General features: G+C 38.6%; 1 protein-coding gene across 2 annotated transcripts in view; it reads left to right on the forward strand.

Moving 5' to 3' along the window:
* Nucleotides 1–15,856, forward strand: part of LOC126334892 (calponin homology domain-containing protein DDB_G0272472-like) — a 146,428-nt gene that overhangs the window by 85,467 nt on the left and 45,105 nt on the right. For both annotated transcript variants that reach the window (XR_007564784.1, XM_049997597.1), the window contains exon 5: nt 4,745–4,857. Coding sequence is in view for 1 of the 2 variants with exons in the window: in XM_049997597.1 (XP_049853554.1) it covers nt 4,745–4,857 (113 nt within the window). In the remaining variant the exon portion in view is untranslated. The remainder of the gene's footprint in view (nt 1–4,744; nt 4,858–15,856) is intronic.

The following is a 15,856-nucleotide window of genomic DNA, read 5'->3' on the forward strand; positions in this document are numbered from 1 at the left end:
ATTTGCTTAACTTGCATGTCTTTGAGCATACAATGACTCAATACAAATAATGCTGCAAGAAACAGAGTCCAACTATCACACCATCAACTAGGATGAGGCTTCCTTTATTAAGCATGGACATTGGTGTTGCAGTGGGCTGAGTGGCTCCCATCAGCCATAAATAAATAAATAAATATTGTATTGCAGCGTAGCCCAGAACCAAAGGAGGTGTGGCATAGTGGGTGTGATTTGCTGGGTCTGCTGGTCCCACATGACCACTATTGCCAACTCAAAGATGCTGGTAGGGTGGTACTGATATGAGACATCACACAGAAATTGTCAGTGAAAGATTTAACTCTTCCTTCCAAGATGTTTCTTCACTACATTAAGTCCTTTGTTGTTCTACAGAAGGGGCACAATCAAACAGAAGCAGGGGCAAAGGATGGATAATATGAGGGATTAAAGTATCTTGTGTCGTGGAGAGAAACCTCTACCCACTTCAGAGAATAAGTTGTGACCAAGAATCAAACCCCATTACAATAAGGTAAAGTTCTTCAGTATTAACTAAACAAAACACTTTTTAGCCTTGTTTCACAAAGTTTATTATTATTACATTATCTAAGTCTTGAGTTATCATTTTCTAGTACACAACTGACTCCAAAGGTGAAAAACAAGCAAAGATAAACATGTCAACTTGTTAATCTATCAGTTTTTTACTTAAACTATAAAGGTTTTGTTGGCAGTTTTGACACAGTTACATATGCATTCTACAACATTCATTAGGACAGCATTTACAATAACCCTCAATGTAAAAAATCACTGGAGTAAAGCTATGTGCAAAGGAATTGAAAGAAAGCATCCTGGTTCTTCTCATATGTAGAGACTTTAACATTGTCTAAAAGGGAAGAAAAATTGAATTGAGTCTGTTCATTCAACAGCAAATGTGGAGATAAACACATCTGTTTTTCTAATTTCTAATATTTTTAATTGAGTGAGCTTTGAACCCTCTCTTTCTATGTGTAGGACTTCTACACCTGTAATGCAAGATAAAGATAAAGTACTACTTACCATAAAGATGACATATTTATTTGCAGACAGGCACAACCAAACATCAGTTGTGCATTAGCTTTCAGCCCCAGCCTTTGTCAGAAAAAGAAACACACATACATTCATTCACACATGCAAGCACACCTCATGCACACTTGACTGCCATCTCCAGAAGCTCACACTGTTCTATCATGTAGTTGTCAGTTTTGTTTAAGCAGTTTCAGCAAAAAAATGAATATGGCTTCTTTAATCTCCAGCTTCTGTGGTGTTCTTTGAGCCAAGTACAGATTGTCATCTTCAGTCTGATCAGTATAGCAAGGCTGACATTCTAACCAGATAATGTGTGACACATCCTCGAATATTGCTCAAGTGTGTTGGACTTTTACCAAATAAGACTAACAGGGGGTATTCAGCATATACAGAGAAGTTCAGCATGAGTGGTCATAGGATTGTTTGATCCATGGGAGAGCATTACAGAGATGCTGAAGAAACAGGACTTGCACACTCTTGGAGATAGATGTAAATTGTTCTGAGGAAGCCTACTTACAGAGTTTCAAGAACTAACTTTAAATGATGACTGTAGGAATGTACTACAACCCCCTGTACATCAGTTCCATAGGAATAATGAGAACAAGATTATATTAATTACAGCACATATGGAGGCCTTTAAACAACCATTCTTTCCACTCTCCTTATGTGAATGTAACATGAAAAAACCCTAATAATTGGAATAGTGGAATGTACCCTCTGCTGTACATTTCACAGTTGTTTCCTGATTATAGATGTAGATATAGATCTTATAAAGCCCATTTCATCATGGCCAGTTGCTTATTTTTTGAATTGAAATAACATGTAACTAATGTGCGTGGGACAGAGGAAAAAATAGAGAAACCCTTCAATTTTAATATGTTGTTTATGCTAATAGAAATTGTACCAATAAAAAGTAACCAACACCATTTCCTTTTTGGTTTATCCGAATTGTTCATTGGGTACAGTAGGGATCTGGCTTCATTCTACAGCTTTTTTAATGAGAATGTTGTCAATGATTGTGAATTCAGATTCATCATTTGTAGCAATTGTTTTTATTGTATTAAGTTTCTCATCATAGTCTTCTTGGGATATGGGAATAGAAAGGAGGCAGTGGATCATGTAGTAGAGTGCTGAATGACTGTATGCTGTTGCATGGTGAGAGGAAGCTGTGATGGTCATGTCAGTAAAGGAGACATTTTGATAAAATTTATGATTTCTATTTTCTGTCCGTAAGTTCATGCACGGGAAATTAATGGTGGAACTTCCTAACTCCATATTGACCTTCAGGTTAGTATACCACTGGTTCATATTTCCCATGAACTTCTGGATCTGTCTGGAGGAACTTTTCCACATACACAGAATAACATTAACATATCTGTACTGATACACACTTCGCCATGTGGTTCACTCTCAAGAAAATCAGTCTCCCACTTGTCTATGAACATTTCTGCTAGCAAGACAAATAAGGGTGAGTCCATTGTCAGATCAGCTATGTGCTTATAATAGCTCCCTTGAAAACAGAAATAGTTTTGATTTAAGCAACATTCTATTGTACGAACTATGCTCAATTGTTCTCCTGATTAATGATGTGTAAATACAATGATTCTGGCATAGTATCTATACAGTCTTTCAAAGGAATGCTTGAGAACAAGCTGTGTACATCAGAAGAGACTAATAGTATAAGCAATGTTAAAGTCAAAGTGTTTGTCTGCATTTTTCTATTTCCTGCAAGTACCAGATAGATGTTGCTTCAGTTGAGAATATACTCAACTGGCCAATATGAAAAGTGGGTTTTTGCCAAGATTGTCAGTATTGCTACATTGGACATTCTGAAAAGTCAGTCTGTACTAATCTCAAAGAACTCCACAGAAGCTGGAGATTAAAGAAGCCAGAATCATCCTTCCCCAAACACTATTTAAACCAAAACAACAACTAATAGATGTAGCTATCCTACATACAGAGGGAAAGGGTGCAAAGCTCACTCAATTAGAAATACTAGAAATTAAAAAAAAAAGACTGTGTATCCAACTTCTGCTATCAACTGAGCAGACTTGATTCAATTTTTCACCACTTTTAGACAATGTTATGATCTCTATGGAGGAGAAGAACCTGGATGCCTTCTTTCACATTTAGATAATGGCACAAATTCCTGCGCACTTAGATCTAGTCCAGTGTTTGTTATTTATAGTTATTGTAAATGTTTCCTAATGAATGTTGGAGAATACAAATGTAATTGTGTCAAATTTGTCCACAGTAATAACTTCCACAGTTAAAGTTAAGAATCAGTAGATTAAGAAGTGTACATGACTGAACAGTCCATGTGTGTACTGCCTCTCCATGGTGTCCAACGAGCACAATATTTTGGCCATCAAACATGTCATAATCCAGTGTGTTATGAACTGTGAGTTCATCAATGCCCTTGGCAATGGCAACATGTCTGATCACCAAAACATTGTGTTCATTGGATACTGTGGACTGACATTACATTCTAGGATTGTTCACTCAACAAGTACACCAGGAGAAACTGAAGAATCATGTCACATGTCTACCTTTGCTTGGTTTCATCTTTGGAATCAGTTATATACTATAAAATGGGCTTATAACCTGAAACCTACATCATACAACAATAATACGATTTGTGAAACAAGGCTAAAAAGCTTTTTGTTTAGTTAATACAATGTACAATGTTTCACCCAGAACCCACAGTTGAATCTGTTAAAATCCTTCAGACTAGTATCAAGAAAAGTACAGTATTTTGAAAAGGACAGATTGCTACCCACCATATAGTGGAAATGGTAAGCAATACAACTAGATGCAAGACCTGTCCTACACATCCTGCCACCACCAACTACTCCACTCCAGTCACAAGCATCACCTATCCCATCAAAGGCAGGGCTACCTGTGACACCAGTCATGTGATCTATAAGCTAAGCTGCAACCACTGTGCTGTGTTCTGTGTAGGAATGACAACCAATAAGCTATTTGCCCTACATGAATAGCCACCAAAAATCTGTGGCCAATAAACAGCTGGCCCACACAGTTTCGGAACATGCAGTCCAACACAACATTCTTCATTTTAATGACTGATTCACATTCTGTGCCATCTGGGCCTTCCTACCAACACCAGCTTTTCTGAATTGTGTAGGCGGGAGCTCTCCCGGCAATATATCCTACATTCCCGTAATCCTCTTGGGCTCAACCTTCATTATTCATTGTCCTTCACCCACCTATCTCTTTTCCTTTTCCCACTCCAGCACTACACAGCCTTCTATTCCACCAATGCACCCACATTCTTTATACTTCTCTCCTTTTTCACTTCTTCGTCCCCTCCCTTCCCCCTTCCCCACCATCTAACCTCCCAGCTGCACCTAGCTGCCCTGCCATCTCTCCAACTCGCCCCTTTATGCTCCCACAAGCAGCACTTTACCATTCCCACTTCTACGCTGCCATTTGTGTCTCTCATTTCACCTGGTGTCATTTCTCTTTCCTCTCCTTTCATGATTAATTCTCATTCTTCTCAAACCATATTGCTAGTTATATCAGTTGTCAAGAGATCATAAAATAGGAGATTATGAAGGGGAACAGAGATGACCTTGTGTATGTGTTTTATTTTGTTTTTGTAACACTTGTTTCGATTCCACCCTGATCTCCATCTCATAATGTTAATCATATGATTAATATTTTATAGAAATCTGAAAATGTCCGCCAAAAAGCACAACTGGAGTTCCAGCGATGGTGCAGTCAAAAGAGAGAGAAGGATCATGAACCGAAGAGTAAGAAACATGATGACACTCAGATTGGGTACGTAATCACACTGATGTTCCAGTCAGTAAGCTAAAATTCATGTTTACATTTTAATGTATACCAGTTGCCTCAGCAAATTTCTAATATAACGTATGTTTCTTTAGTGAATGGTTTCCTTTGGAAATTTTGGATCTGAGAGGATGTTTTGAACTGATAAAATATTTTTACAGGTCATATTAGCTTTTATAGATGATATTAGATTTTAGAGATGAAATAGTGAAGGCAATAAGACAACACCCTGTTGAAATCCTTCACTAACACATATTAATTTTATTTGGAAAAAGTAGTAAATATTCAAGGGAAGCAAATTAAGCAGACAAAACAGAATCTAGACACACGAGAAATGAAGCTGTCAGAAAGTGCAAAATGTCAAAGCAAAAACGGGTAGAGATGAAATGTAAGACTGTACAAGAATGTATCACTATGGGAAATATATATATCACCTAAAGAAAATTAATTGAGAACAGAGGAGCACCTGTATGAATACTAAGAGCAGATATTAGCAAGTAAAGATGTGAAAGCTAATAAGTGGATGGAAAATACAGAAGATCTATGCTTGAGAAATTGTCATAGAAAGTGAAGAGGGAGTAGGCGAAGATGAGATGGGAGATGTAGTACTGCGTGAGTAATGTGACATAGCGTGTAAGAGCTGAGTCAAAACAGTAGATGACATTGCCTCAAAATTATTGACATACTTTGGAGAGCCAGCCATGACAAGACTGTTCTTTCTAACAACCAAGTGAAATACCCTTCTACTTCAAGAAAACTGTAATGATTCCAGTTCCAAAGATGACAGATGTCAATATTACTGAACCGCCACTTTAATAATTCATGGTTCCAAAATACTGCTGTGAGCTTTTTCAGAGGAATGGGGAATCTGGTAGAAACTGATGTTTAGGAAGATTTTCTTGGTTTCCAGAGAAACATAAGTACACACAGAGCAATACTAAACCTACATCCTATTGTAGGAGAGAGATTGAACATCAGAAGTCCTACATTTTTGCATTTGTAACTTTAGAGAAAGCTTTCAACATTAATGTTTGCCATATCACCCTGGCTAATCCGAAGGTAGCAGGGATAAAATATGGGGAGTGAAAGATTATCTACAACATGTGCTGAAAGCAGTCTGCTATCATAGGAGTCAAAAGACATGAAAGGGAAACAGTAGTCGTGGAGGGGGTGAAACAGTTAGTGTAGCCTATCCACAATTTTATTAAATCTGTACATTGTGCAAGCTATGAATGGAACCAGTAGAAATTTGGAAAGAGAATTAAAGTTCAAATTGAGTTTTTGATGATGACAAAGGGAAAGGACTTTGAAGAGTAGTTTAATGGAATTTATAATGTCTTGAAAAGGTGGTGTAAGGTAATAATCAACAAAAGTAAAATAAGAGAAATGGAATGTAGATAAGTTAAATCAGGCAATGCTAAGCGTGTTAGAGTAGGCAATGAGACACTGAAAGCAGTAAATTAGTTCTGTTATTTTAGGTGGTAAAATAATTTATGGCCACAGGAGAGGATATCAAATGCATACTGGCAATAGCAAGAGAAGCATTTCAGAAAAAAGGGAGACTTGCTAACATATAAATTTAAAGGTTAGGAAGTGTTTTCTGAAGGTATTTGTGTGGAATATAGTACTGTACAGAAGTGAAACTTGAATAATAATCAGTTCAGACAAAAAGAGAACAGAAGCTTTTGAAATGTGGTTCTATAGAATTCATGAGTTGGACCATTGCAGGATTATGGAAAAACCTCAACAATGGTTCACTTCATATCTAGAATGTAGGAAACAGAAGGTTGTGCTTTAGTGTCAAGAAATGGGGAGGAATTGTTTGAATCTGACTGTGGCCATATAAAGTGGGCGATCTCACTAGGTTCTGTTGTGTGTTCATTGCTTATTTAGATACTATCAGTTATCTGCCACTAAACATGGCAGATGACTCAGTAAATTTTCTCCATATAGATGACACAAGTATTAGGGTGAAAGATGTAGAACATATTATAAATGACATACCTAATGAGATAGTTGATGTCAAAAGCATCTGTCCTTTAGAGAACAGACTAGTTGTAACAAAGCACAGCGCATACAGTTTGTGACATAGAACTCTTGTAAAAGCAAAATTTTACTGTCCCAAGATGATCAGAGAGTCAGTGAAGTCAACTACTTTAAATTCTTATGGCTTTCTTGGAAGAATCAACATTATTATGAAAAGTATAGACTGCTACTCACTGTAAGATACATGATCACTATCTCTGGCTGCTCCAGCCAGAATGCAGCTACTACAGTAGCAGAGCATAGCACAGTACTCATGGAGTGCACTTTTTTAGGCTAATTGGTAGAGGAAAGTGTTTCTGAAGAAGAGAAATTTGTTAACATCGAGTATATATTTGAGTGTCAGGAAGTCGTATCTGAAAGTATTTGTATGCAGTGTAGCCATGTATGGAAGTGAAACATCGACGATAAATAGTTTGTACAAGAAGAGAATAGAAGCTTTCGAAATGTGGTGCTACAGAAGAATGCTGAAGATTAGATTGGCAGATCACATAACTAATGAGGAGGTATTGAATAGAATTGGGGAGAAGAGGAGTTTGTGGCACAACTTGCCTAGAAGAAGGGATCGGTTGATAGGACATGTGCTGAGCCATCAATGGATCACCAATTTATTATTGGAGGGCTCCTGTGGAGGGTAAAAATCATAGAGGGAGACCAAGAGATGAATACACTAAGCAGATTCAGAAGGATGTAGGTTGCAGTAAGTACTGGGAGATGAAGAAGCTTGCACAGGATAGAGTAGCATGGAGAGCTGCTGCATCAAACCTGTCTCAGGACTGAAGACCACAACTACAACAACAACTGGTAGTTTGAGGTATGTGATGAACACAAGGTGGATGATATGAAGACAACAAAATGTGGTTGCATTCAGAGGAAAGACACTTCAACTGATAAAATTTTGTCAGAAAATTATCATAGTATTCATAACGAAGTTCCTGAATTTACTACCCTCTGCTCTCCAGGAAATTTCACATGATGAAATTATTGTCAGGGCTGATAGCTGACTGGAGGTATTTAGTGATTCATGGAATGTATATCAGAAAGACAGATTAGACACAATATGAGGTGGATTGTTCATTGCAGCTGACAAAAATATTGTGTCTATTGAGGTCAAATATGAATGTGCAGTGAAACTGTCTGGCCATGTAGACAGACATAAGAAAAACCAGGTTAATTGTTGTATGTTTTTACCTGCCACTGATTCCACTGTGACAGTTTTAGAGTCATTCAAAGATAATCTACAGTCAGTAGCATGAGAATACCCAGATTATGTAATATTAGTTGAAGGTGGTTTTAAACTACTGAGTATAGACTGGGACATCTGTGCATTAACTAAGCGGGCCTAAACAGACAGTCTTGCAAAGTACTTTTGAGCACATTTTCTGAAAACTGTCTTGAGCAGCTAGTTCAACAGCCCACAGATAATGGAAATATTTTAGTCCTTGTAGCTACAAACAGGTGTGACCTTATTGACAGCATCTGTATTGAGACAGAAACTAGTCCCCATTGTAAAAACTATTGTTACTAAAGTTAGTAAATCAATCAAAAAGTTTATGAGAGTATTTTTGCTAGAAAGAGCAGATGAGCAGTTGTTAGCATCCCATTTAGACAATGAATTGAAATCATTGACGGACAGAGGCGAATTATTGGCAAAGTTTAAATGGATTGTAAATTGTTCTCTGGAGAAATATGTGCTGAGTAAGTGGATTCAGTATGGAAAACGTTCACTGTGGCTTAATAATGAAATTCAGAAAAATGCTGAGGAAACAATGGCTGTTGCACTCTCGATTCAGAGGAGAACATGCATGTGACAAGAGGCTAAAATTAATAGAGATTTGTGTGTCTGTAAAAAGATCAATGCACGAAGCATGCAACAACTACCACCATCATACCTTAGTAAAAGATCTTGCCGAAAATGCAAGAAAATTCTGATCATTCATGAAATTGTTAAGGGGCTCTAAATCTTCTATCCAGTCACTCATTTTTTCACATATCTGTCTCTCTCATCAAGCCTAAAATAACACTTTAATAGTTGTGAGTGTACGAAGTGCAGTGCATAAGAAAAGCATTAAACAATAACAGCAGTGGTGACAAAGTATGTCTATAAGCAGATGTCCGTACTTATACTGATGGTTTAATCACTGAGCTGCTGTGATGTTTTTGGTTTAATTCAATGTGTTAATCATTTTGACTTTTTGATGTCTCAAAAATGTGTGTTTTGAATGTATAATTTGTAGTTGTAGCATGTCAGAAAACAGTTCAATTACCTTGTACCGAGACACTAATTTCAATTTTTTGATGAGTTTTACTTGCTTTTACATGTCTGTGATATTTTTTAAAATCTTACAAAAGTCGCTGAAGAAGCTGAATACACATTCACCGTAATGTAGTGGTTATGAAACTAAACTGTTGCATGGAAGGTCATGAGTTTAAAATGCACCTGAACTGAAAAATTTTAATTTCTATATTTGCTTCGAGTTCATTCTAGAATTATCCACAAATGCAAGACTCATTGTACTGGAATGTTCTGTAGCTGTATATATATATTGTATGTGTTTTGACTGGAGGCAGTTCACTCCATGCTCTTGTATGTCCAAGTGCTGAGTAAACCTCTGTTAAATGAAGTTAGCATTCATCATTCATCTACTTACATCTTCTTCTATGTGACATTATTTTGGTGGAGGCACCAGGTATTGGAACTTGTGATACTGCATGTTATCAACAACAGAGCCGCCGTTTACCTGAGCTCGAGCCCTATTCAACAGATATCAATCTATCAGAGACAGAAGAAGAAGAGCATGTTATGATGACAGCAACTATGTGCCACCACATGAGACATCCTGCCGGGTTCTCTGGTGACGATGGCCAAGATCCAAACATGTGGCTGAAGGTATATGAACATACAGACAAATTTAACCAATGGGATGACACTGTGTGTTTGCCTAATGTATTTTTCTACTTGGAGGGCACTGCCAAGCGATGATATGAGAGCAACAAGGAGAAGTTCGCAAGCTGGGAAGTATTCCAGGTGGAACTGTGCAAGTATTTCAGCGACACACAATGACAGAAGTGCAAGGCCGAAGATAAATTGAAGTGCCGGGCACAGCATCCAGAAGAAACTAGAGCACCTTACATTCAAGACATCTTGGAGCTGTGTAAAATAGTGGATCCTAGAATGAAGGAGGAAGATAAGGTGGCACATCTCATGAAGAGTGTTGTTGAGGACATGTATCAAGCCCTACTCATGAAGGAGGTTTCGACAGCAGACGACTTCATAAAATGGTGCCAGAATATGGAGACAGTGCATCAAAAAAGAATTACATGCAAGAAGTTTGAACGGCTTCCAAATGTCCTATCAATGTCTGTGATGGAGGAAGCAACTGATTTCACACATGTTCTTTGTCAGACAGTGAGAGAGGAAGTTCAGAAGGCACTTGGATTGCACAGCGAGCAAAAAACTGAGACACTTCAAGAGGTCATAAGGGAGGAAATGGAACAGACATTGAACCCAATTTCTTGTCCTTCATTTCCCTTCAAAATGCTGAAGAAGTCGAGGCCCATTTGACGTTATGTTCCTACAATGCTGCATGAGGAACTTGTTGGGGTACCAAGGAAGCCTGACGTTTGGAGGACCCAGGACAACCAACCAGTATGTTTCCACTGCAGACAACCGGGACATGTGGTGCACTATTGTCAAGAAAGGTGGCAGATAATTGATGATGTGCATGCCAGAAGACAGCAGCCATTTAGAAGCTCCAGCCGATCACCTAGCTGCTGCAACCTGGAAAACTAAAGGGTGCGACCTTCCTTGGAGGTGAGGCCTCTGAAGAGAAAAATCCTTTGCCATCGATCACTACAAAAATGATAGGAAACTACGTCGATATCCTCATGGATGGCCAACCAGCCCAAGCTCTTGTGGACTCTGAACAATCATATTCAGTCATTTCGGAGAAATACTGTCCACTTGCACAAAACCATATTCATTGACAACAACACATCTCTGCTGAAGTTGGCTAATGGGAAATATGTAAAACCTACAAGAAAATGTGTCATTCATGTGGGTATAAGTGGACATACACAGTCCTTAGAATTCAGCATTTTACAAGAGTGTAGTCATGATGTAATTTTGGATGGGACTTTTTGAAAGCTTCTCAGGCAATTATCGATTGTGGCTGCTTGAAGATAATGCTAGGTGAGATGAGATACTGTGGACAGGAAGATGCACATCCGAGTGTGTGGAGAGTATGTGTGCTGGATGAAGTGATCATTCCTGCAGTCAGCACTAGAAAGGTAGCTGCCATGTGTCATTCCATACATCAACCCATGGATCTTGTAGTGGAATGTAAAAAAGCACTGATGAATAACTTGGTCATCCCAGCCTCTGTCAACTCATTTAAGAATGGATTTGGTGAAATATGGATAGTTAATTCTCGCTGAGACACAGATCCTTCCAAGACACATGTGCATAGCAGACACTGAGCCGTTAATTGGAGAACAGCTGAGTGTCATAGAAATCTCCCATGCCGAGTCTGTGGGCAAAATTAGTGCTACCACTACGAGACAAGATCTTCTAGCTCAACTATCACCAAATCTCACTAAGGAGCAACAGAAGAAGCTACTTGCCATGCTTAAAGAGGTCTCTGAATGCTTCAGTCCACAGATGTAGAGCAAATTAGACAAATCAACGGTGAAGCACCGGATTAGCACTGGAGACCATCAACCAATAAGCCAAAGAGCATACCGTGTGTCAGCAACAGAACATCAAATAATTCGCAATGAGGTAGAGAAAATGATGAAGAATGACGTTTTTCAGCCTTCACAGAGCCCATGGTCATCACCAGTGGTTCTCGTCAGGAAGAAGGATGGCAGTTGGCGCTTTAGTGTTGATTTCAGGAAGCTGAATAAGATAAATAAAAAGGACGTTTACCCTCTTCTATGAATTGACGATACACTAGATTGTCTGAAGGGGGCTAAGTTTTTCTCAACCATGGACATGTACTTGGGATTGTCGCAAATCAAAGTAGATGAGGCTGATCATGAGAAAGCTGCATTCATCACCCCTGAGGGCCTGTATGAGTTTAAGGTAATGCCATTTATTTTGTGTAATGTGCCAGCAAATTTTGAATGGATGATGGATAATCTTCTAAGTCACTTGAAGTGGACAATGTATCTTTGTTATTTAGATGACGTTATAGTGTTCTCAGAGACATTTGATGAACGCGTAAAAAGACTGAGGGTTGTTCTTAAGTGTCTCCATCAAGCTGGACTGAAACTTAATCCAAGAAAGTGTCCCTTTGGAGCAAAAGAAATCAAAATATTTGGACACCTTGTGTCAAATGAAGGTGTGCGGCCAGACCCAGAAAATGTGAGATCTATGACAGAATTTCCTATTCCTAAAAGTATTAGAGATGTGAGAAGCTTCCTCAGATTATGTTGTTATTACTGTCGTTTTATCGAAGACTTTTGTATCAAAGCCAGGCCACTCCAAGAGTAGTTAAAAGCCAATGCTAAATTTATCTGGGGTGGTGTTCAACAAGATTCTTTTTATGTACTGTGAAAAGCGCTGACAACTGACGCCGTTCTTGGTCTGTATGATGAGAGAGCACCTACAGAGCTACACACAGATGCCTGTGGATATGGGATCGGTGCTGTTCTGGTGCAGATTTTGGATGGAAAAGAGAAGGTTATAGCCTATGCTTCTAGGACACTTACAAAAGCTGAGAGAAACTACTCAACTACAGAAAGAGAATGTCTTGCTGTGATCTGGACCATGTGCAAATTTTAACAGTATCTGTATGGAAGGCCATTCACAGTTGTTACAAATCATCATTCACTTTGTTGGTTGACAGGTCTTAAGGACCCAACAGGACAACTCTTCAAGAGTATGACATTACCATAGTGTACAAAAGTGGAAGAAAACACCAAGACACGGACTGTCTTTCAAGAAGAGACCATCAAGACTTTGATGAAGATAGTGACTGTCCTGCTACACTCCAGGATCTCTCTGTTGAGCAGAAGAAAGATGCCAAGATATCTCAAATTATGCTTGCCTTAAATTGGTCAGAGGATGTGAAAGGACAATTTAAGATAGTTAATGGATTACTTTGCAAGAAAAACTTTGATCCATTTGGAAAGAGGTGGCTACCAGTGATTCCTAAACACATGCACTTAGATGTTCTACACACCTGAGGCTGGACATTTAGGATTTATTAAGACATACAATAGGATCTGCAAGAGATTTTTCTGTCCAGGTTTATTTAGGAGTGTCCATCACTATGTGTCACACTGTCGAGAGTGCCAGAGGAGAAAGGCAGTTCCTCAGAAACCACCTGGCCGACTCATACCAATTCCACAAGCCAAAACACTTTCCAGCATGTTGGGATTGACTTCCTCAGACAATTTCCAATGTCTGCTAGTGGAAATAGATGGATTATTGACTGCACTGATTATCTGACACACTATGCCAGTAGAAAAACAGCCGAAGCATTTGAGGTAACCAAATTCATTGGAGAAGACATTGTATTAAAACATGTTGCCCCAAGGTTGTTAACTACAGATCAAGGGAAAGTTTTTCATTGAAATCTTGTGACACAGATAAACCATCGGTGCAACATTACTCATCATCACATGATGACTGCCAAACATCCGAAAACTAATGGGCTTACTGAACGCCTTAATAAGACCTCGACCGACATCCTTTCAGTGTTCGTCATTGATGAACAGAGCAACTGGGATGAGGTGCTACCTTTTGTGACATTTGCCTAAAACACTGCCAAACAAGACACCACAGCATTTACGACATTTTTCCTTGTGCACAGGCGTGAGATGACGTCAACGATGGACACTATGTTTCCGTTACATGCTGATGCCTACGTCAGCCAGGTGTTAACAGACCTGAGGAAGCTGGGTAGATAGCTCAACTCCCCATGATGCTGGCTCAAGAAAACGATTGCCGAAGGTGTTACAATTGATACATACTAACAGTTAAAATTACTCTTCTTTTAAAAATATTTCAAATTACAAAATTTGTGGCATACTTAAAATTCACATTATTAATTGCACAATCTAACACTAATTATTAAATTCATTTCTGAATTAATGTATAAAATAATGATGTATTTTAGCAATGATTCAACCTTTGTTTTGTAGACTCTTTTGCTTTGTAAACTCTTTGGAATAATGTTAGTATGGCAGACTGTAGGTAGTGGTGCGCATGCCTCTGATGGAAATGAATGTATTTTGCTAAACTTGCCAACAACAATGTAATTATTGGCTTTTTGAACATGGAAATTGTAAAGTCAGTGTGATTTAGAAGAAAAGGATAAAATAGAAAGATATTAATAGCAACAGGCAACTCTCCATCAGTTATTTTGTAGCAAGGACCTAAGAAATCAAAATTTTCAGTTGCAAGAACATACTCCTAGACAAGATTTTGAGCCATCTACAACAACAATGAGATAATGAAGATAAGTAAAAAAATTTCTACTTCTGTAAACTTACTCCTCTCGTAATTTTCAAGATTTGTGCAAGGAATGTGATTTTAATGGTGATGTGTGGAAGGGAAAGATTACACTGTATACCATGAAGTTCCATCACATTTTGAACTGCTGTAGGGGGTACATATCTGTCCAGTGCATGGTCAACTATTTGCTTGAACATCAGCCAGAGTTCCTCTACATGCTCCTGCCCTGTGCTGAAAGTTTCAAGTTCCTCATTGAGATACGACACTGCTGACTTTTTATTTAGTTTACTGGACATATATATCTTCCTGCTTGTTTTAGTTGTCCTTTGTACTTTGGTAATCATTGTTGCCACAACCACGTCATGGTCACTGATAACAGTTTTGATATGGATGTTCTCAAAAAGGTCAGGTCTATTTGCTAGCATTAGATCCAATATATTTCCATCATGAGTTTGGCTCCTAATTATCTGTAGTAGGTAGTTTCTAGAGAGGGCATTTAGTAAAATTTCATAAGATATCTTATCATGCCCACTGCTAACAAAACTGTAATTTTCCCAATTAATTGTTGGATGATTAAAGCCTCCACTGATGATTACAGTATGATTGGAGAACTTATGTACAAGTGAGCTGAGTTTTTCTCTGAAGTTTTCAGTTACATCAGGAGATGAGTCTGGTGGCGATAGAAGGATCCAATTACTATTATATACCCATCCCTGATACTGACTCTTGCCCAAACAATGTCAAATGCAGCTTCAATTTCTACCTTGATGGTTTTGCATTTCTTGTCTGTTGTGACAAATATACCACTTCAATTTCCCATTTGCCTATGCTTTCAGTATACATTTAAATTTTCCCCAACAGTCTCACTGCTATCAATTTCAGGTTTCAACCAGCTTTCTGTACCTATTATGTGAGCTTCACTGCTTTTCATGAGTGCTTCAAATGGTGGCACTTTGTTGCGAGTGCTTCACCAGTTTACCATTATGATTTTAATACTCTCACCTGTGGGAGACATTTCTTTTGATCTTATTCTGATACCCTGGGTTTCCTACAGCTGTCATTATCTGGATTACAGTCAGCTATCCGAGTAGCAGCCTCTGATGTGTAGTGCACACCTAGCCCATTTAAGGGGACCCTACAATTCTCAACTCTATGGTGAAAGCCCAGGAAGTCACAGCCTAGCTTGTCACAGAACCTTAAAATTCTCTGGTTCAATCCTTCCACTTGACTCAGGCTCAAAGAACCACAATCAGTTCTGAGAACAATGCTGCAAATTGTGAACTTCATTGAAATTTCATGCACAAGGCTGGTCTTTTCAACCTTATCTGCCAATCACTGGAATGCCCCAAGAATGACCTCAGAGCCCAGACGACAGACATTGTTTGTTCCACAGTGTGCCACCATCTGCAGTCAGTTGCACCTTGTTCCCTCAATGATTGCTGTAATAGCCCCTTCAACATCTTGAATGAAGCCTGCAGGCAA

The sequence above is a fragment of the Schistocerca gregaria genome, chromosome 1 (assembly GCF_023897955.1).
Source record: "Schistocerca gregaria isolate iqSchGreg1 chromosome 1, iqSchGreg1.2, whole genome shotgun sequence".
Lineage (NCBI taxonomy): Eukaryota > Metazoa > Arthropoda > Insecta > Orthoptera > Acrididae > Schistocerca > Schistocerca gregaria.